The sequence below is a fragment of the Astyanax mexicanus genome, chromosome 24 (genome assembly GCF_023375975.1).
Source record: "Astyanax mexicanus isolate ESR-SI-001 chromosome 24, AstMex3_surface, whole genome shotgun sequence".
Classification (NCBI taxonomy): domain Eukaryota; kingdom Metazoa; phylum Chordata; class Actinopteri; order Characiformes; family Acestrorhamphidae; genus Astyanax; species Astyanax mexicanus.
This window is the reverse complement of record NC_064431.1, coordinates 30,020,139-30,042,601: the sequence shown is the minus strand read 5'-3', so window position 1 is coordinate 30,042,601 and position 22,463 is coordinate 30,020,139. Positions and strand designations below refer to the sequence as shown.

Sequence of the window (22,463 nt, the reverse complement as noted above, 5' to 3'; positions counted from 1 at the left end):
ATATTCTATAAACTACATACAACTAAAATATTAACATTTAGAGCATTTATTTGCAGAAAATGAGAAATGGCAAAAAAGATGCAGAGCTTTCAGACCTCAAATAATGTAAAGAAAACAAGTTCATATTTATAAAGATCTAGGATTTGAATAACCCTGGTTTTAATCACAGTTTTAATATTCTGATCTTGGCATCATGTTCTCCTCCACCAGTCTTACACACTGCTTTTGGATAACTTTATGCCGCCACCCCTGGTGCAAAAATTCACGCAGTTCATATTGGTTAGATTCTTTAATGAGTTTTTAAGGGGTCTCTTGTTTTTTTTCCAGAGCTGTTTAATAAGCAAATAAGCAGCATTGTTCCAGTCTTTGTATTGCCTGATAATAACACTAAATCATATTTTTCTCTCTCTGTGATTGGCTGTTTTTTTGCAGACGTAGCAAATAAGGTGCTGCTTGCCCTGTTCACGTGCGAGATGCTGGTGAAAATGTACAGTCTCGGTCTTCAGGCCTACTTTGTGTCACTTTTTAACCGTTTCGACTGTTTTGTCGTATGCGGCGGGATCACGGAGACGATCCTAGTGGAACTGGAAATCATGTCTCCACTAGGCATCTCTGTGTTCCGCTGTGTACGACTCCTTAGGATCTTTAAAGTTACACGGTAAGAGGTTGTGTGTGTGTGTGTGTGTGTGAAAGAGAGAGAGAGTGATTTGTGCAGTATTCGTGTGTAACACAGTGTGGAGGAAATTATTGGTTTACTATATTATAGATAGTATAGATATATGCGCATGTAAAGTGTATAATCTGGCGTTTTTCTTTATCTCTGTAGACACTGGGCGTCTCTCAGTAATCTGGTGGCGTCTCTGTTGAACTCCATGAAGTCCATCGCTTCCCTGCTGCTCCTGCTCTTCCTCTTCATCATCATCTTCAGTCTGCTCGGGATGCAGGTGTTCGGTGGCAAGTTTAACTTTGATGAGACGCAAACCAAGAGGAGCACCTTCGACAACTTTCCCCAAGCCCTGCTGACGGTGTTTCAGGTGTGTGTGCACAGGTTTCAAAAGTCAAAGCAACTTCATTTTTTCCTCTTTAAGTAAAATGTTTAAAAAAGTACTGATTTCAAAACTACTAATTAAAGTATAAAAATTTAAGTAATGTAATGGGAAAAAATAAAGCCATTAAAACAAAGATGTGTGCAGGTGTGATGGATCACAGTATAAACCAATAGGGGGTTGGAATGGTATATGTTTATACTTCTCTACATCCAATCACAATCAGATCTATCACTCTATCTGGATAAAGGAGAGATTTATCTGGATAGGGGTTTTATTGAACGATGAGAAGCCGTAATTGAAAACCAGCTGAAATTAAATAGGAGTAACGAGGCTGTTTTTATTCAAATGTAAAGAGTAGAAAGTTCAGATAATTGTGTTAAAGTTTTAAATAATTACTCTATTAAAGCATATATAACCTACATTTCTACTTAAGTAATGAAAACAATTAGTCTCAGGTCGCAATTTCATGTACCAAAAATTAAATTAAATTATTAAGACAGTCCTACATAAAAGTGAGTGATACGTTTTAGCCAGCTGGGATGCTTCTACTGATTCAGAATTCAGTTTTTTTGGGCTCCAAGTGGTCTAGCCTAGACTAAAGCGCTGCCACTATGATTGGGAGATTGCTGGTTTGAATCCTGTTCATGCAGCTTGATATCAGCTGCCAGAGCCCTGAGAGAGGACAACTGGCCTTGCTCTCTCTGGGTGGGTAGATGGCGCTCTTTCCCCTCATCACTCCTAGGGTAATGTCAATCAGCACAAGGCTGCGTCTGTGAGCTGATGTATCAGAACCGAGTCGCTGCGCTTTCCTCCGTGCGTTAGCGCTGTGATGCTACTCGGCAATGCTGCATCAGTAGCAGTTCTAAAAGAGACGTGGCTTTTAAACACAGCTCAGCCACTCAAGTGTATTTCTGTGGGTAGTATGGGGCTATACTGTACGCTACTGTTAAAGACACTACAGAGTGGCTGCACTGATGTTCTTGTTTGTGTCTCCTTTCTTCTTTCTCAGATTTTAACAGGTGAAGACTGGAATGTGGTTATGTATGACGGCATCATGGCGTACGGCGGTCCTTCATCATCAGGAATGATTGTGTGCATATACTTCATCATCCTCTTCATCTGCGGAAACTGTATCCACTTTAACAGTTTACATGTTTGCATTCCCAATAATTCCAAGATGTGTTTTTTTTATTTTTAGTTATGTATAGAGAGACTCCGCCCACGTAGCTGATTACGACAGGATGTAAAATGTAAAGTTGTTTAGTCCGCTCTCTAAATTACAGTGTGAAATCAAAACTAACCAGAACAAATACTGTTAATACAGTGTAATAAAGACTCTAAGCTTGGTGCAGACTCTGGTCCAGACTTCCAAGCGTGAAACTCCCCTATTGTTTGAACTTAATGAATTAGCAATGGTTAATTTTTTCACAATTAGAGGTTCGAATTTCAAATTCTGTCCTTTACAGTACCAAAAACCTGATGTCTGAAAAACTTAAACATGTTTTTGTACACATTTTACTGTTTTAAAGGCTTCTTGAATGTAAATTTTTCCAGCACTTTGGGTATCTGACAGTCCTGCTAAATGAAGCAGGAGTTTTTTTTTATCGTTTCTCCTTGACGAGTCTCCTAATCTAGATATCCTGCTGAATGTCTTCTTGGCTATCGCTGTGGACAACCTGGCAGATGCCGAGTCTCTCAACACGGACCCTGATGACAAGAAAAAAGAGTAAATGCTCATAATAAACTTAAACACAATTGTTTTTACTTGTTTTGTTCAAAAGTATGAAATAAAACATCTCTGATCCTGTTTGTCTGTTTCTGTTTTTTCTTTTCTTCAAGTGATGAGAAGATTGAAGAGGATGAGAAGGTAAAACATGTTCTACTGACTAGATCACGTTTACTCTGAGAGAGTAGCTGATCTATTAAAGATTATTTTAATTCCTTTTTATCTCTTTTAGCTTCCTGAGGAAGATGAGAAGGACACTGCAGGTCAATCAATGTTCTCTTTCTGTGTAATAAATAATAAAAGTGAAAATAAAAGTGGTGGCCAAAAAAAATTAATTGTTACTAGTAATGTTAAATACAGTATATGTGTTTGCACCTGCATGTAATTTATATATTCTGTCTGTGAAGGTGAAGAGGAGGAAGATGAGCCAGAGGTTCCGTCCGGGCCCCGCCCTGCTATCTCTGAGCTGGTGAAGAAAGAGAAGATCACCCCCATTCCTGAGGGCAGTGCGTTCTTCATCTTCAGCAACACCAATCCGTGAGTCGAGCTGAGAGATACAGAAGCTAAATGTTAAGTAAAAGAAGGTTCTGAACCATGGATGTAGAGTTTTTGGCTTCACCAAAGTTATACAGCGCAGCATCAGTACTGCAGCCCAGAGTGGGGATGAGAGAAATGCTACTCTTGGGGTGTAATGGTGCAGAAAATTCACAGTTCGGTTCACACCTCGAAATAAAACCCGGTATAAACATACATTTTTGGTATGTTTCTGATACGGTTGGTGGAAAAAATAAAAGAGGCTGGGCATTCTGTATAGCCTCACCTTTATTAATGAATCTTTATTATAACCATGTGTTATTGTTTTTTGGGATGTAATGCTGTATCTGGTCTCGAGCACTTTTATTTAATGCATGAAACCAGGGTTCTCTCCTACTGTCATCAGCAGCATTACTTACTTAACTGCTTAAACTACAAATATTTTTTTTGTTTGAGTTCTTTTTAAGAAATGTCAGCATTCAATAAAATTATATTGGTGGTGTCAATCATTTAAAAATGAATTAAAATCATAAAAGAAATAATGATTCATTTTTTTATGCTAGAATTTCCCAGTATTACTGTGAGGGGACAGTAATAAAAGTGTAGGGTGGTTTAGATCTGGAAGACTGGATCATTTTGTACCGAATTCAAATATCTCAGAGAGAGAGAAAGAGAGAGAGAGAGTACAAGCGCCTAACCCTGTGTTTAGGTGTGTGGAGTCTGAATGATCTCAAGCTTCCAGTCAGAGCTAAACTTCTTAGCGCAGGCTATGGGCTACATCAGTGACAAGTTGCTAATAGCAACAGTGCTACAGCTACATATTCTGGGTTTCGTTCATTGGTTCCACAATCTCCAATCGACTACCTGTGGTAACATGTATTATGCGTGTGTTTGCACGTACCGAACCGTGACCCCCGTACCATGATGGTTCATAAATATAATATATACTCCCCTAATATACTCCCTATTACAGTCATCAGAGTAATCCTGAAGCTGCAGTTTAAAGGTGTGTTTAAACAGTATATAATGTTGCATTCAGTAATACGGGATTTGATTATATTATATGCATTTGTGTATGTTGTCTCTATATTTCTAGGATTCGTGTGGCGTGCCACAAGCTGATAAACCATCACATCTTCACTAATCTCATCCTCGTCTTCATCATGCTCAGCTCCGCCTCCCTTGCTGCCGAGGATCCAATCAGAAACTTCTCTGCCCGCAACATCGTAAGTCTCTCACACACACACACACACACACACACTGACTGAGGGCTGCGGTATACTTGCTTGTCAGGGTGCGTGGGCGTGTGCTGCATGGCCTTCAGGTGTAGCAGCAGCAGAAACAGTGGAGGCTGTGCAGCACAGTGTGATGATACTGTCAGCAGCAGACTGAAGAAACTGACTTATCTCTGACTTTTTCTGCTAAATCACAATTTAAGGCATTGTTGAGCTGGTGGGGGAGATTATAGCAGCCCTGATCTGCCCCCTAGTGGACATAGCTTTGAGTCGACTATATAGGAAAAGCTATAAAATAAGAGTATGTGATGATTGATTATGATAATACTTAAATTTTAAATTTAGTAGCTGCCGTGAAAAATATACAGTACTGTGCAAAAGTTTTAGGCACCTGTGGGAATAATTTTAGTAAAGAAAAAGTTTCTTATCTGTGCAGTAAGTGTTTATTATCTCAGTAAAACACATTACAGCATTATTATAAATACAAACAGCAATTTTACAAAAATCAGTTACAGCTTTTACAGCCCTGTTTTCCTTAAAACAACATCTCCTAATCTCTCCTCCTCATCTGAGTTTAATAGAGTTATTTCTAGTTCTCATCATACTAATCAACACCTGGTTTGTTAAATTGGTAAATTAGTAAATGTGGTAAATCAGGTGAGCTGCTGACGGAACTGAACATAATAATATACACATGCTGGCTGAGGAGCATGCAGGAGAAATCTGGAATCTCTACACTTTGTTCTGTTTAAATCACATGTGGTGCATTTTCTCAAGTAAAAACACTCATATTGCTGAGATACATGGATTAAAACTAAAACTTTTAGACAGTTCTGTACCAGTAGAGTACAGTATGTGTGTTTAGCAGCAAGTATATTGCAGCCCTTAAACATCACAGTTTCACACAGTATTGTAATGCCAAAATTCTATATCTTATTCTGACTAATATTCCGAATGTCTATGATAAAGGTACATTTATATGTCTTTTTTTTATTTATTTAATTTAGTCACCTTGTATAAATATACTTAGACACACTGTAACCAATTTAACCATTTATCAGCTCCACTGGTTATATAGGACACCTTGTAATTCTATCTGTCAATCTATCTATCTATCTATCTAGAAAGATAGATAGATAGATAGATAGATAGATAGATAGATAGATAGATAGATAGATAGATAGATAGATAGATAGATAGATAGATAGATAGATAGATAGATACGTTATTCATCCAGAGGGAAATTTAGGAATGTTTATGCCATATTTTATGGTATTTTACGCCCTGTACTATAAGGTGCATCAATGAAGGTCTGTTTTCTGGTCTATTTTCATACATAATGCGTGGTAAAAAAAAAGCACTGGATCTTAATCTAGACTCATTTCTCTATTGAAAACTGCTTATTTGGGTGAGTAAATGGCTTCCAATTATTTTCAGTAAGCTTCAATTTATTTAGCAGCAGCGCTAGCCTGTGTTAGCAGTGTTTAGCGCTAGTAAACGGCACCCGACAGCGCTACACTGAGAAACCCTGAGTGTTTCAGTAAGACAGGGCGCTATCAGCTAGTATTTCTCTCCACGTAGCTTGTTTTAACAAAGCAAACACACAGACTACAGTCTGATATACTCACCTCTGAACTGCGAAAGAGCTAGCGCCGAGGTTAGCGGCTAATGCTAATGCTGCTGCACCCAGCCTTAGTGGATAAACTTCACTGAAACTCCTGTATAACTCTGTACTTCAGTGGAGTGGCTTTACTGCTCCTTAATACATGACTGGTAGAATTCATACATAAGGAGCACTGTCGATTATTGGGGATTTTTAGTTCAAGAAATATGCTAATCAAAGACTGTAGACCTGTATCTGTTTCTCTGCATACTTTATTATTAACCTTATTATAGAACTATTTATTTTTTTCTTTGTATGATCAGTGGAGCTGATCAAATGGACAGTTTTAGTGTATAAACGTGGAGGTGGTATTAATGTTATGTTTGATTGTATGTTTTAAATTTTGAAAATGTGTTTTATAATTTTTGAGAATTGGTTAGTAGATAAATGTCGTAAAAATAAATATTTTTTTATTATTACTTTTTTTATTATTGCTATTTATTCTAACCTGTTTCTGCCTTCTTCTCGTCTGTTGTTGTGTAATGCTCATCTACAGTGGGGGTGTTTTTTTCTTTTCAGATTATGCATGTTTATATTTTATATATATTTTAAATAATGTCTTGATAATTTTTTTTTTAAATGACCTGATGCTCACTTACTTTTATGCTCATTTATTTTATTTCTTTTTTTTTTTTACCTATATTTATTAGGATTTCTTTTGCATGAACTTAAAATTTGTTAAAGTTAGTTCAATTTAAATTGATATATTTTATTTATACACAGTGCTGTGCAAAAGTTTGAGTCCCTCTTTAAAAATGTAAATCCTAAAACTTCTAATCTGTGCAGTAAAACACATATTACATTAGCATAAATACATAAATATAATATTCATACAAAAAAATTAAACAGTGGAGTAGAGGAGGATAATGATGTCACTGCCACAGCTGGACTTCCATATAAGGAGAACCGTGAAGGGAGGGGCTGCTCACTCTTCTTATGGTCTCAAAGACTATAGATTTCAGAATAAAAGTCCTAAACTCAGATAAAACTGGAAAATACATAAGAAATAATTGAATAAATAATTTAAAAAATGGTTAATTATACCGTTTTTATCATTAATTTGGAATTGGGCAGTATATTTATATTTTATTATATCATAATACATTTTTGAATCGACAGTGTGCTTTTTTCCATTGTTAATGCATTTTGTCTGCTTGTCAAAACACTATAAATAGTTTATATCGTGAAATTATATTTAAATTGTTTGATGTATTGTGTTTACTATATCCCGCAGCACCAACAGTGTGTGATTATATACACCAAGTGCAGTGGTTATACTATTCCTATCGATATTATAATTATATTGTTTCGACCAAAATTAAGAAATACGGCTCTGGAAAAATTTAAGAGAGCATTTCAGTTTCTGAATCAGTTTCTCTGATTTTGCTATTTATAGGTTTATGTTTGAGTAAAATGAACATTGTTGTTTTATACTATAAACTACAGACAACATTTCTCCCAAATTCCAAATAAAAATATTCTCATTTAGCATTTATTTGCAAAAAATGAGAAATGGCTGAAATAAATAAAAAGATGCAAAACTTACAGACCTCAAATAATGCAAAGAAAACAAGTTCATATTTATAAAGTTTTAAGAGTTCAGAAATCAATATTTGATGGAATAACCCTGGTTTTAATCACAGTTTTCATGCATCTTGGCATCATGTTCTCCTCCACCAGTCTTACACACTGCTTTTGGATAACTGTAGGGTAAAAATTCAAGCAGTTCAGTTTGGTTTAATGGCTTGTGATCATCCATCTTCCTCTTGATTATATTCCAGAGGTTTTCAAAAATCTTTTCCAGAGCTGTATATTATATTGTGATCTACATTCAATTTTGAGCATATCGTTCAGTACTAGTTTAATTGCATCTGTTCTGAAGTGATCTGGATTTTTTTAACAGTAAAAACAGTGTTTTAAATAAATGAGGTGTCTGAAACCTCTGCACAGCACTGTAAACTTACTTTGCAGTAATTTTTTTAATGCTTTTTGTACATCAGCTGTCTGACGCCCTCAGTCTTGGTTAAACATGTACGTTGCTTTTTGCAGATACTTGGTTACTTTGACTATGCCTTCACTGCTATCTTTACTGTAGAGATCGTGTTGAAGGTAAATTCTGAGCTCCGTGTCTGTGCCGTACCTGTGTGTCGTGTTTGTTCAGTAACGCTGTAATCATCTGGTCTATTCCAGGTCCTAGGCTATGCAGATTATGTCTTCACTAGTATGTTTACGTTTGAGATCGTTTTGAAGGTAACCCCTCGAATGGTGCACACGGCCTTCCTGCATTCTCTCCCTGTGTGTCACCTGCTCAGTCTTCAACCTGGCTTGATGCCTTTCTTTCTTTTCTCTTTTTTTCTGTTCTGTTCTTTTCTTTCTTTCTTTATTTCTCTTTCTTTAGTTCTTACTTTTCATTACTTTCAATTGCTTTCTTTTTTTTTCTCTCTCTCTTTTTTATTCTCTCTCTCGGCACCTCTTTTAAAACTGAAAAGAAAAGAAACAATTCAACAGCATTACCAGAACATCCTCCATAAGACCCATTCTGCTTCATCTAATGGCACAAGAGTTGTCAGGTTTTTTGATTAAAGCCCATTTTAAGAGGATTGATGCTCAACACATCTCTGATTTCTGGCCACTCTTAATTTGTGCAAAAGAAATGTGTGAATTGACCTGTCTATGCTCTGCCCGTGAGTATATATATATATTTTTGGATTCTACTATATGCCAAGGTTTACAGAATATGGACATAAATCCCTGAAATGAAATTCTGGAATTCTAATAAGATTTTAAAACTGCTAACTAACTGGATACCCCTGACAAGAGTGCCAACTTTCAGCCCGTAAAGTGAGTAGCTATTAGCGCAGCAATGCAGTAGAGCTAACAAACACCACTATCCACACTAAACAGCAGACAATGCAGACCTCATTTTACCACCATGAAAACTACAGCAGCATACCTTATGCTATGGATACCATAGCAAACCCTCAGCAACACCATAGCAACCACCACGGACACCATAGCAACACCTTAGCAAGCGCTTAGTAACAGCTTAGCAACCAGCAAAGACACCATAGCAAGCAGCCACACATTAGCATGGCAGTCACACTCGCAGTTTCTACAGGAACTGCAATTTAGTTTTAGTCGTACCCCTTTGCATAGTCTAAAAAGCATCTAAAAGAATATTTATAGGTTTATGTTTGAGTAAAGTGTACTTTATTGTTTTATTCTATAAACTACAGACAACATTTCTCCCAAATTCCAAATAAAAATATTTTCATTTAGAGCATTTATTTGCAGAAAATGAGAAATGGCTGAAATAACAAAAAAAGATGCAGAACATTAAGACCTTACACAATGCAAAGAAAACAAGTTCATATTCATTAAGTTTTAAAGTTTTTAGTTCAGAAATCAATATTTGGTGGATTAACCCTGATTGTTTTTAATCCCAGTTTTAATCATGCGTCTTGGCATCATGTTCTCAGTCTTACACACTGCTTTTGGATAACTTTATGCTGCTTTACTCCTGGTGCAAAAATTCAAGCAGTTCAGTTTGGTGGTTTGATGGTTTGTGATCATCCATCTTCCTCTTGATTATATTCCAGAGGTTTTCAATTTGGTAAAATCAAAAAAACTCATCATTTTTAAGTGTTCTCAAAATGTTGGCCTACTGTAATAGGAATATGAAGTGCGTGTAGACGCAGCTCAGTAGAGCAACATTTAAAACAAGAGGCTCAAAGTTTCATAGCTACTGTAAATAACATGTGCTGTAGGTCCTTATCAGGCTGAATGGGATTTTGCCAGTGTTCTCTGAAGCTTGCTTAACCTCCAACAAATCAACGGGCAGAGCATGAATAAGTCAGTTGCAAATAATATTAATATTAAGATTAAAGAGGCAAAACTATGCAACTCCTTGTGAAATAATATTTTATGAAAACATAAAAATGATGGCAGTAAATTTGAATAACACACACTGCTTTGACTGAAGCTGGGATTTGACTGGAGACCCTCTGCAGCCAAAGCTTCACCCCTGACTCAGACACATCCATAAAAGAGGGGGCAAAAACAACCATGTTCGGGTCGAGCATGGTTCAGATTACGATCCCCTTTTGCTGAGTGCATATGAATGCAGCGTTTTCTCCAGACCCTTAGAGGAGCAGCGGAACTCAATTCCCTCATTCCTCTTTCAATTATGACCCTTTTTTTTATTAGTAGGCCCTAACAATTTAATTTAATTCAATTCCATTAAATTAAATGTTATTTATATAGGCAAGGAAAATCTCCCTTATATTAAGAGGAAGAAACCTTATAAGGAACCAAGACAGACACCCTGCATCTGTTATCTGAACTCCATTCCCAACCATTATGCAGAAACGGTGCAATACTGGTCCCAGATCAGGCCGGACGTCCTCCGGCAGTTCCTGGGGTCAGGGCATGGCTCTCTGGGGTCAGGGCACGGCTCTCTGGGGTCTGGGCACAGCTGCATTGACATGCACTTCGGAGACGACTCCTATGCGCTTCTGGTTTGGGGAGACTTGCTTTGGTTTTTGGCTGATTTTCACTCTGTATGCCGAGCCTGAAGGGGGCGCTGGAGCCTCTCCGGCTTGTTTTGGGATCTTAGTTTGAGGAACAGGGTGGAATTTGCTTCCAGGCAAACGGCTCACATGAATGTTAAAGTAAGGGGGTTCTCGTTTCAGATCGCTCTACTGTTCTCTCTGTCCATCCTCTTTTTACTTGATCTCTCTTTTATCTCTCTCTCTATCTTCCTCAACTATATGAGGTTCTGTTCTTTTTCTTCTATTTCATTTCTTCTCTCAGCCTCTCAGTCAGTCTTTAAATATACTGGAGTGGAAGTAGAAATTGTATTTAACTTGATGTAAAAGAAATTGATGGTTTAAGATGGTCCTTATAGTAAAGTCGGTTCACTCTGCTCTTGAGTGGTGAGAGACCAAAATACGCAAAACCAAAGGTCCAATTGCCATTTGAACAACATATTTTACAACACTGATAAAATCTGACAAAAACCTCATGAACTGTTCGTAGTATTTGGCTCCATAACGCACATACATTTTTTTTAAGGCTACGATGCTTGCGCAGATCTCCACATCAAGGAGAGCTTTCCCTGTTGGCCTGCCAATCCCTCCTTCATTCTCAATATAACCTGCATGCCGATTGGCTCTTATGGTTAAAGAGTGGGACTTTATTTTTGAACTCCCAGTCATATTTCATCGAGTGGCTGGTCTCCTCATAATTCTGGGTGTGTTCAACATAATCATAATCCACCGTAAAAAAAAGGTAGTATCATTACTAACACACTCCAGTTTTGTCAGCATCAACTGCCTAGCTGTTAGCATTGCAGCTAACCCTTCAGAGGTGCATAAAATGAACCAAATTAGCCCAAGGTAAAAAGGACTATAATATGACTCTCTCTCTTTCAGTCTCCCTCTTTGTCTCAATCTATTCTTTCATTCTCTCTCTCTTTCTTGCTCTCAGTATATGTTTGTCTCTTTCAATATCTCTCTCTCTCTTTCTCTCTCTCTCTTTGCCTCTGTATCTTTTTGTTTCTCTTAGTATGCCTCTTTCTCTCTTTCTTTGTCTCTGTATCTTTCTCTCTCTCTCTTTCTCTCTCTCTCTCTTTCTTTGTCTCTGTATCTTTCTCTCTCTCTCTTTCTCTCTCTCTCTCTTTCTCTCTCTCTCTTTGCCTCTGTATCTTTCTCTCTCTCTCTTTCTCTCTCTCTCTCTCTCTCTCTCTCTCTCTCTCTCTCTCTCTTTGCCTCTGTATCTTTTTGTTTCTCTTAGTATGCCTCTTTCTCTCTTTCTTTGTCTCTGTATCTTTCTCTCTCTCTCTTTCTCTCTCTCTCTCTTTCTTTGTCTCTGTATCTTTCTCTCTCTCTCTTTCTCTCTCTCTCTCTTTCTCTCTCTCTCTTTGCCTCTGTATCTTTCTCTCTCTCTCTTTCTCTCTCTCTCTCTCTCTCTCTCTCTCTCTCTCTCTCTCTCTCTCTTTGCCTCTGTATCTTTTTGTTTCTCTTAGTATGCCTCTTTCTCTCTTTCTTTGTCTCTGTATCTTTCTCTCTCTCTCTTTCTCTCTCTCTCTCTCTTTCTTTGTCTCCGTATCTTTTTGTCTCTTAGTATCTCTCTCTCTCTCTCTCTCTCTCTCTCTCTCTCTCTCTCTCTCTCTCTTTCTCTCCTTCCTTAATCTCCTCAGCTTGGCAACAAACTGCATGTTTTATTGCCTGGTTCCCGGCCTGGCAGATTGTGAAATGAAGAGCTCACTACTACATTCATGCCAACGAAGCCGTGAGGGTTTGGCGATACTAGCTTTAGCTTGTAGCATCCTGCTCGGACATGCCACCCTTAAACAAGAGTGATATCCAGGACTGTATATATGCAGTATATATATGTGTGTGTGTTTTGTGTATGTGTGAGTGTGTGTGTGTATGAGTGATTGTTCCTATGTGTGTGTGTAAGTGAAGGAATGAATGAGTGAACGTATGTCTGTGTGTGTTGACTGTTTCCTCCAATCTGCTGCTAACTCATCCCCTGTCCCTCACTTAGATGACAACATATGGAGCATTTCTCCACAAGGGGGCGTTCTGCAGGAACTACTTCAATCTGCTGGACCTGCTGGTGGTGGGCGTATCTTTGGTGTCCTTTGGAATTCAGTGAGTTTGGGCTTATGCATGTTTCTCAGCTGCTGGTCCTTGTCTCTAAAGGGAGGAAAATAATATCCTGGAACTTTCAGATTAGCACATGGATAAATATAAAGGAATATTGTTGGGGGATTTGGGGCCCTCTCTGGTGAGAAAGGGTAATTGCACCAAGCACGCGGAAGAAGAATCATTTTAAACTGGGCGGGTGTGATGCGGTCTCCTTTCAGAGCAGATGAATTCGATTCCAGGTTATGTTCAGTTAGAGAGAGAGAGCTCAGTCAGAATCTTCACTCCTTCGTTTCTTTGGTTTTACTATGAGTTTGGTTTACTACTGAGCTCTGAGTTTCCCCTTCTGAAGTCTCCATTGCTCCACCAGCCGCTCGCATTTAGTAAAACTGATCTGGAGGCTGTACGTGTGACGTAAGTACGCAAAGACACGTGATGTGGCCAGAAGAAGAACTCCCACAAAAAGAGACCCGACACCCCAGTTTTTAGAAATAATATATTAAGCTTAGCAGGGATGGTCATTCCATCTCTTCTTTATCTCTTCTTTACTCAAAAATGCTTCTGCTTTCAGTTTAGAAACAAAATAATACTGACTTCCTCTTTAATAAGGTATAATAAATATCAAGCTGTACATGTCACACCAAATCCAGAAATTTTAAAACCATTCTTAAGAATGGACTTTCATTCTAAATACATATATACTTTACGATAATTTTAATGTAGTTGTGTAGTGTTTGTTCTTGTGCTTTACCGCATTGTGTGTAAATTTGTATGCCTGTCTAGTTTGCACCAATAATTATTATATGATATGTGATTGTCTCTAAGTGAAATTTGTGTTTGTTGTACAGATCTTCAGCTATCTCTGTGGTGAAGATTCTCCGTGTGCTGAGAGTGTTGAGGCCTCTCAGAGCTATTAACAGAGCCAAAGGACTGAAGGTCACATATTTAAAACAGAGCCTTTTTACCTGTGTATTCATTTACCATTTACCACAATTATTTACATCATTGTGCCCGGTTCACCTAATAACTTTTTTTTCCGGTTTCTCTCTGCAGCATGTGGTCCAGTGTGTGTTCGTGGCCATCAGAACCATCGGCAACATTATGATCGTCACCACGCTGCTGCAGTTCATGTTCGCCTGTATTGGAGTTCAGCTCTTTAAGGTCTGTTAGCTTGAATACCTTAATAACCTGGTTTGACTTTCAGCTAATATATATTCTAATATTTATGACAATAACAAATAAGTTATATTACCACTGAAGTTGGTATATAAACTGTATATATTTGTATTTTATATGTAGGCCTGTATTTTGCATAGACATGTCACAATATTTACTTTATACATGTATGGACATATGGACATAAACTTAATAATTTTGCTGACCTACATACTGCCAGATATGTTTTTTTTTTTTTATTTAGTGAGAAGAGCTCGATAACATGAAAAATAATTTATTATTTATTATTATTGTTAATATTAATTAATATTGTTTGTCACAATTATTTCTGGGATAATATATTGTCCACAGAAATGGTTTATCATGACAACCCTAATACTGCAATTACATAAGTATCTTTACTAGATTCCACTAGATGTCATGATATTAGTAATGCAGTCTGTCTGCCCAAGAATGGTGTAAAATAAATACTGAAATTATATTGTGTAGGTTGTAATTATTATTGTTTTTTTTTTATTTATTTTCATAATATACACAAGCACTTAAGAAAACAAAAAAGAAAAGATAATAAAAAGGTGGGTAAAAAAAAAACTCCAAAAAGGTCTGCAGTCTTAATCCCCCTTGCTACACTGCATCAATTTTGAACGTGTCTCTTCACTAAGTTAACATATAATATATAAATATAGCCAAAATTATATAAGCATATTAAAAGGCAGAAGGTAAAAGGTGAATAAATAAATGCACAGAGTCCATATTGTCCATATTGTCTAAGTCAAAACAGGTTGCCAGATACAATGAAATGTACGACTACTGCTGAATTTCCATTTATTTGAGGTCAGTTACACTGTCAACCAACACAATACAATACTATGTGATATGAGTGGCCCTTCTTTTAAAGGTACTAAATCCAGCATTAACAGTGTTGCAGTTAAATTCAGTTTATTGCGTCTGTAACTAATGAGTCTTATCTGTTGCTCCACAGGGGAAGTTTTACCGCTGTAATGATGAGGCCAAATCAAGCCCAGAAGAGTGCAAGTCGGTTTCCAGATACACACTTAAACTTCTTTCTCTTTTAAAAGCAAAATTACGTTTTTAACTCTCTAGAAATTAAAACATTCATTGCATTTTCACAGGGGCACATACATCCTGTACAAAGATGGAGACGTGAACCAGCCCACCCTTCAGAAACGCCACTGGCACAACAGCGACTTCAACTTTGATAATGTGCTGATGGCCATGATGGCGCTCTTCACCGTGTCCACGTTCGAGGGCTGGCCAGCGTAAGACCCAGATTAAATGAATATATATGAATGTATTTTTATGCTTTACGTAGTTTTTTTTTTATGTAATTACTGTTATTAGTTGTTGCTGATAATAATAATGTAGCATGCTGAGGAAATAATTACAGCAATACAGAGAGATCTCCGTGAGATCTAACTGTGAGTTGTTGTTATTAGCCTGTATAAAATATAAGCTTTTTAAATGAAAAATATATATAGAAAGTATAAATTGAGTGTACATTTGTTTTATACTGTCTGAAACTTCTTTTATTCACCACCATCTCTTAGTAAACTCAAGAGATACCTGCAATCCTGATTAGAAAGATATTCATATAAATTGGCCCTCATTTACTGATCTAAGATCAGTACTGATCTAAGATCACCTCCCATCAGCTGTCTAATAGTATTCAGTAAACCTTAATAGGAATGCACAATGATAATGGAATTATTATATATACTATATATACTATATATACTATATACTATATATATATATCAAACTTATACTTGCTGATGTGTTTATTGTATGCTGGAAAAGATCAAAGACACTGGCTGTGCTGCTTTAATTGGCTGAACAAAAATATGAAACTTAATTTTTTAGGAGATACCTTTTATTTTATTGTTTGCACACAGTTTTAAGCTAAAATGTAAGGCAAATAAATGTTGCATTTGTTTCTCAGGTTATACATACGTATCAGCATTGGCCCAGAATTCCCACATCAGTCCATCCCTAAACCATAACTGATCCTGGATCAGCGTTTTTACATCAAGATGTTTGTTAAATTTGGGCTATTGTCCAAAAAAGTGTTGCACCAGAAGTGTTGAATTGCAGTGATCTTCAGAAGAAAGAGAAAGTTTACCAGGAACAGTGAATTATTTAAACTTTTAGACTTAAATGAGAAAATCTTGGTAATATGTATTGGCTTTACACACACACGTAGTGTGTAATGCATGTGTAACGCATGTGTAACTTATGTGTAAAACATGCCTAGGATCAGTGATGTCAGTAACGGTTGGTTGTTCACTCTGTTCTGGTGATAAAGTGCTACCTAGCTTCAAAAACATAGTGTCAAATTAGAAGAAACGTTTGGAGCTGCAGCCGCTCACTCACAAAAGGTGGAGGGAAGCTTCCGATAAAGTGAGTTTTGGCAAAACTGTTATGTTGAGATGGCAGTAACTTAAAAGTGACTTTTAAATCGAGGGCCGCTGTGTGGTTCTGCGTTCTAAATTGCTGCCACTATGATTGGGAGATCGCTGGTTCAAATCCTGGTCATGCAGCTTGCCATCAGCTGCTGAATCCCAGAGAGCACAATTGGCTTTGCTCTCTCTGGGTGGGTACAGTACAGTAGATGGCGCTCTCTCTTTCCCCTCATCACTCCTAGGGTGATGTGGATCAGCACAAGGCTGCATCTGTGAGCTTCTGTATCAGAACCGATTCGCTGTGCTTTCCTCCGAGCATTAGCGCTGTGATGCTACTCGGCAATGCTGCACCAGCAGCAGTTCTTGGCTTCATTCTGTGTGCAGCTATTTGTTTTTTGATAATAAATGTGTATATTTATATAATACAGAACCAAAAATATGACCAAAATATATGTTCCCTCTTTCTGCTCTAGGCTGCTCTACAAGGCCATTGATTCAAACAAGGAGAACTTTGGACCCATCTACAACTACCGCGTGGAAATCTCCATCTTCTTCATCATCTACATCATCATCATCGCCTTCTTCATGATGAACATCTTCGTGGGTTTCGTCATCGTGACCTTTCAGGAGCAGGGAGAGAAAGAGTACAAGAACTGTGAGCTGGACAAGAATCAGGTGAGTGTATGTGTGTGTGTGTGTGTGTGTGTGTGTGTGTGTGGCTTGCAGAAGTATTCATACCCCTTTGAACTTTTGCATATTTTTTCACCTTAAAACCACAAACTTCAGTGTATTTTTCAGAGAGTTTAATTGATAGATCAACACAAAGTAGCACATAATTCTAAAGTGGAAGGAAAATGATACATGGTTTTTAAGTTTTTAATAAAAAAAAAAATAATAAGAAAAATTATGATGTGCAAAAGTATTCAGCCCTCTTTACTCTGAAAGCCGTAAATAAAATCCAGTACAATCAGTTACCTTCAGAAGTCACTTAATTAGTTAAAAGAGTCCAGTTGTGTGTAATTTAGTCTCAATATGAGTATAAGTACCTGTTCTATCGGGCTAGGAGAGCCCTGTTTAGAAAAGCACCTAAGAGACCCATGGTCACTCTGGAGGAGCTGCAGAAATCCACAGCTCAGGTCTGTGGGAAAATCTGTCCACTGTCAAAATTTCTTTGCTTTTTCTTCAGTAGGAAATCCATGTATCATTTTAATTCCACTTTAAAATTATGTGCTACCTAAATTATGTGTTGGTCTGTCACTTAAAATCCTAATAAAATACATGTGAGTTTGTGGTTGTAAGGTAACAAAAAAATATGAAGTGTGTGTACAGAGAGCGGGTATCGCTTTATTATCTCTTCAGCATCAGCTGCATGTCTTTTAGTTACTTACTTTTCTATGGTGTTTGCATTTCTGTGTGGTTATAGATGTCTATACACTGTAAACCCAGAAGTTGTTTGAACTCAAATAAATTAAGTCTGTTTTACATGAAAATGGAGATTTCTAAACAATACTCAACTATTTTGAGCTAGTTAAACATTCGTGGGCACATATACTGTACTGTTCAAACTGAGATCTTTGAGTTGAGCCAACTTATAATAACTGAGTTTAGTCTGATGCCATTGGCAGCTTCTTTTAAAGCCTCCATTGGCTTCTGTCACAATCTATTTGCATACTGGGTGTGTCCCCCAGTTTCTGACAGACACTCACCATCAGTGTGTAGTGATTCCTCCTGGGCTAGGTTAGGTAAGCTACTTTTCTATGAGTATTTAAAAAATTGTTGAATCAAACCAGAAAGAAGACTAAATACAAGTTCAGGAAAATATTCATTTTAAATATATATGTATGTGTATTTGTTAAGTTCACTGTACTTAAAAATTATATTACATGAACTTAAAATGTATTAGGTAATCGGTTACAACAAAAGTTTTGAGTTTAATCAACTTATTGGGTTTTACACACTTAAAAAAACAACTTGCATTTACAGGCTATTTAAAGTAGAAACAACTCAAGTAAACTATGTAGATTTAACTATGATTTGAGTACACTTAAATAGCAAGCATAAAGTGAACTTAACTTAAAAATAACAGTAATAATTGCTTAACTTTTTCAATGCAACCGGTTTCCTCATTTTTTTTTTTTAAGTAAGTCACATTTTACAGTGTAGGTGTCTACTTGTGTGTGACTGTGTCCTCTCGTTTCCGTCTGCCTCCACAGCGGCAGTGTGTGGAGTACGCGCTGAAAGCCCGGCCTCTGAGGCGGTACATCCCCAAAAACCCCTATCAGTACAAGTTCTGGTACGTGGTGAACTCCACCGGCTTCGAGTACATCATGTTCGTCCTCATCATGCTCAACACGCTCTGCCTGGCAGTGCAGGTACGATATAATATCATACGTTTTCCTTTTATACACTGTAAACCCATACGTTGTTTAAACTGATTGGTACCACTTTAAAATAAGACTACCTTTATAAAGGGTTTATAAATGGTTTACAATCAGTTTATCAATGGTTACTAATTAGGTTGTAAATGCCTTAAAAATTAATATCATTAATAATCAGTTATAACACATAATTAAAAAGGGCAACAATGACCTGTTGTTTGGCAAATAGTGAACCCACAGCTATCTATATTGTTGTCCTTTCTAATTATGTGTTAGAACTGATTATTAATGATTTTAAGGCATTTACAACCTAATCAGTAACCATTAATAAACTAATTGTAAACTATTTATAAAAGTAGTCTTATTTTAAAGTGGTACCAAATGATTTAAGTCTTTTTTAGATAAAATTGGATATTTCTAATCAATACTCAACTATTTTGAGTTAGTTGAAAATTTGTGGGCACAGAAACTGGGCACTATTCAAACTGTGATCTTTGAGTTGAACCAACTTATAATAACTGAGTTTAGTCTGTTTCCATTAACAGCTTCTTTTCTATTGGCTTCTGTCACAATCTATTTGCATACTGGGTGTGTCCAACAGTTTCTGACTTACACTCACCATCAGTGTGTAGTGATTCCCCCTGGGCTACTTTAGAAACAAATCAACTTCCCCTTTAGTTTAGTTTAATTTAAGCTAACTCAAGTTTTAATCCCCCATTATTTAACTTTTTTAAGGCAACCGGTTTCCTAATTTTTTTTAAAGTAAATTCAATTTAAAAAAATTGAGCAAACCGGCTGCCTTACAAAAGTTAAGTAAACTCAACTTATCTGATCTTACAATATAACAAACATAAAAAATTAAATCAGCTTCCCCTTTAGTTGTAATAACTTGATGTTCTAAGTTATGCTAAATTAAGATTTCATTATCCATTACTTAGCTTTTTTAAGGCAACCGGTTTCCTCACATTTTTTAAAGAAAATTCAACTTATCCGGGCTTACAGTGTACCATGTTATCTTTTGCTCTATTTTTCTCTCTATCGTTCTCTCACTCTCTTTTTCCCCTCATTGTAGCACTACGGGCAGTCTCAGACGTTTAACTACGTGATGGACATTTTGAACATGGCCTTCACTGCAGTCTTTACAGTGGAAATGGTTCTCAAACTGATCGCCTTCAAACCCAGGGTACGTTTATTTAAACACTTTAGACAAACATCACTCAAAAACATACAGCTCTGGAAAAAAATTAAAGACCACTTAAAAATGATGAGTTTCTTTGGTTTTACCAAATTAAAAACCTCTGGAATATAATCAAGAGGAAGATGGATGATCACAAGCCATCAAAACAAGCCGGAGTGGCTGAAAATGATCCAAAAGCAGTGTGTAAGACTGGTGGAGGAGAACATGCCAAGATGCAAGAAAATGAGAACAGAAAACCAGGGTTATTCCACCAAATATTGATTTCTGAACTCTTAAAACTTTATGAATATGAACTATGAATGTTCTGAAAGCTCTGCATCTTTTTTGTTATTTCAGCCATTTCTCATTTTCTGCAAATAAATGCTCTAAATTACAATATTTTTATTTGGAATTTGGGAGAAATGTTCTGAAATGTCTGTAGTTTATAGAATAAAACAACAATGTTCATTTTACTCAAACATAAACCTATAAATGGCAAAATTCAAAATCAGAGAAACTGATTCAGAAACTGAAGTTACTCTTATTTTTTTCCAGAGCTGTATGTTGGTTAACATAAGAATATATGTCCCCAAAATTTTAGCCAACTTATTTTCAGTGCAACATGGAAAATCTGGCTTTGTTAAAAGTAGTGGAATTTGAAAGTAGCAATATGAATAATATAAAAGGACCATCCAGGTTTTTTTTTTTAACACAGGTGGAGAGTTCCTGAGAGTTGGAAATGATTAAAAAATACAAATTTGCATGCCAAAAATACTCTTCTAAACTGTTAATAATAAATATTCATTTATTTCTGAGATTAATTGCTCAAAAGAAAAATCATTATCATGACAGACCTTATGTTTAATTATAAACACATATGAGCACACATTATTACGTGTTTTATAAAATACTTTTAAATGAGCAGTTCCTGTACATGAAATATACAGTTTTTAAGTATTATTTGTGAATAAGTAATTAATTTGTTTAATAAAAAAAACAATTAAAAATCGATTTATTTCAATCTGCCCATCATCCCTGTTTTCCTCTCTATCCAGCTATGTGTTGCAAAAAAGGACCGAATGCTTGTAAGAAACATGGTGTGGTGTGCAGTGCTCCCTCAGCCCCCTCTCCTCAGTGTGCAGTGAAAAGACATTAATTAATAATAAATAACAGACATTATTACAGTAGAAAAGAGTAAAGTGTATGTAACTCCTCCTGCCTGCCCCCTGCTGCCTGTCTAAGGGTTATTTCGGAGACGCGTGGAATGTGTTTGATGCTCTGGTGGTGATCGGCAGCATAGTTGACATTGTGCTCAGTGAGATTGATGTAAGTAAGCCCCGCCTCTGGCCCCGCCCCCCCTGTTCTCACCGCAGCTCTATTCCTGATTAAGGTCCTGAGACCTCTCGTCACTCTTCAGTGATCCTCCTGTTAAAGCTCTTTATCTCAGGGGAGGATTTCAGCTCAGCATGAGCTACTTTTAAACAGCTGTCACTCAAAGTTCTAATTTCTGCTTTTCTCCCCTCTTTTCTTCAACCTTTCCTCCTGTGTCTTCCATTACCTTCCCTTTTAACCCCTCTTTTGTTCTCTTTTCTTCCTTAAATCTATTTTATTCTTTCAATCTCTACTTCTCATCTTCTTTTCCTGTTTCTTATCCTCTTCTCTTTTGTTCTCTCTTCTCTTTTATTTGTTTTTATTCTTCTTTAATCTTCTTATCTGCTTTCTTATCTCTTCTTTTCTATTCTCTTCATGTTTTCTTCTTATCTCTTCTATTTTTATCTCTTCTTTTCTTTCCTCTTTTTATCTCTAATATTCTTTTCTTTTCTCTCCTTATCTCTTCTTTTCTTATCTCTTGTCTTCTTATCTCTTCTCTTATATCTTTTTTTCTTCTCATCTGGTCTCTTGTCTTCTTTTCTCTTCTCTTCTTATCTCTTTATTTCTTCTCTCTTCTTATGTTTTCTTCTTAATATCTTCTATTCTTATCTTTTCTCTTCGTTTCTCTTCTCATCTCTAATATTCTTTTCTCTTCTCTTCTTTTCTCTTCTCTTCTTACCTGTTTTCTTCTTCTCTTTTCTTCTTTTCTCCTCTCTTATGTTTTCTTATCTCTTCTATTCTTATCTTTTCCTTTCTCTTCACTTTTTTTCTTATCTCTTCTATTCTTATCTTTTCTTTTCTCTTCTCTTCTTATCTCTTTATTTCTCTTCTTCTCTTCTTATGTTTTCTTCTTAATATGTTCTATTCTTATCTCTTCTCTTCTTTTCTCTATTTTTATTATCTCTAAATTCTTTTCCCTTCTCTTCTCATCTCTTCTTTTATTTTCTTATCTGTTTTTTTAATTATCTCTTCTTATCTCTTCTCTTATCTCATCTTTTCTCTTCTTATTTCTTCTCTATTTTTATCTTTTCTTCTTGTCTCTTCTTGTCTCTTCTCTTCATCTTCCCTCACCCCTTTCCCCCTG

General features: G+C 36.5%; 1 protein-coding gene across 9 annotated transcripts in view; it reads left to right on the top strand.

The window, feature by feature from the left end:
* Positions 1 to 22,463, top strand: part of cacna1da (calcium channel, voltage-dependent, L type, alpha 1D subunit, a) — a 140,735-nt gene that overhangs the window by 77,513 nt on the left and 40,759 nt on the right. For 5 of the 9 annotated variants that reach the window (XM_022682590.2, XM_049471579.1, XM_049471577.1 and 2 more), the window contains 17 exons: positions 433 to 658; positions 827 to 1,034; positions 2,059 to 2,179; positions 2,685 to 2,775; positions 2,889 to 2,916; positions 3,008 to 3,038; positions 3,183 to 3,312; positions 4,406 to 4,535; positions 8,257 to 8,316; positions 12,757 to 12,863; positions 13,706 to 13,793; positions 13,911 to 14,018; positions 15,016 to 15,068; positions 15,167 to 15,313; positions 16,927 to 17,128; positions 18,667 to 18,825; positions 19,904 to 20,014. In XM_022682590.2, the coding sequence (XP_022538311.1) occupies positions 433 to 658; positions 827 to 1,034; positions 2,059 to 2,179; positions 2,685 to 2,775; positions 2,889 to 2,916; positions 3,008 to 3,038; positions 3,183 to 3,312; positions 4,406 to 4,535; positions 8,257 to 8,316; positions 12,757 to 12,863; positions 13,706 to 13,793; positions 13,911 to 14,018; positions 15,016 to 15,068; positions 15,167 to 15,313; positions 16,927 to 17,128; positions 18,667 to 18,825; positions 19,904 to 20,014 (2,000 nt within the window). Of the gene's footprint in view, positions 1 to 432; positions 659 to 826; positions 1,035 to 2,058; positions 2,180 to 2,684; positions 2,776 to 2,888; positions 2,917 to 3,007; positions 3,039 to 3,182; positions 3,313 to 4,405; positions 4,536 to 8,256; positions 8,317 to 8,397; positions 8,458 to 12,756; positions 12,864 to 13,705; positions 13,794 to 13,910; positions 14,019 to 15,015; positions 15,069 to 15,166; positions 15,314 to 16,926; positions 17,129 to 18,666; positions 18,826 to 19,903; positions 20,015 to 22,463 lie in introns of all 9 variants that reach the window. The other 4 variants (XM_049471581.1, XM_022682587.2, XM_049471580.1 and 1 more) reach the window with 1 other exon arrangement.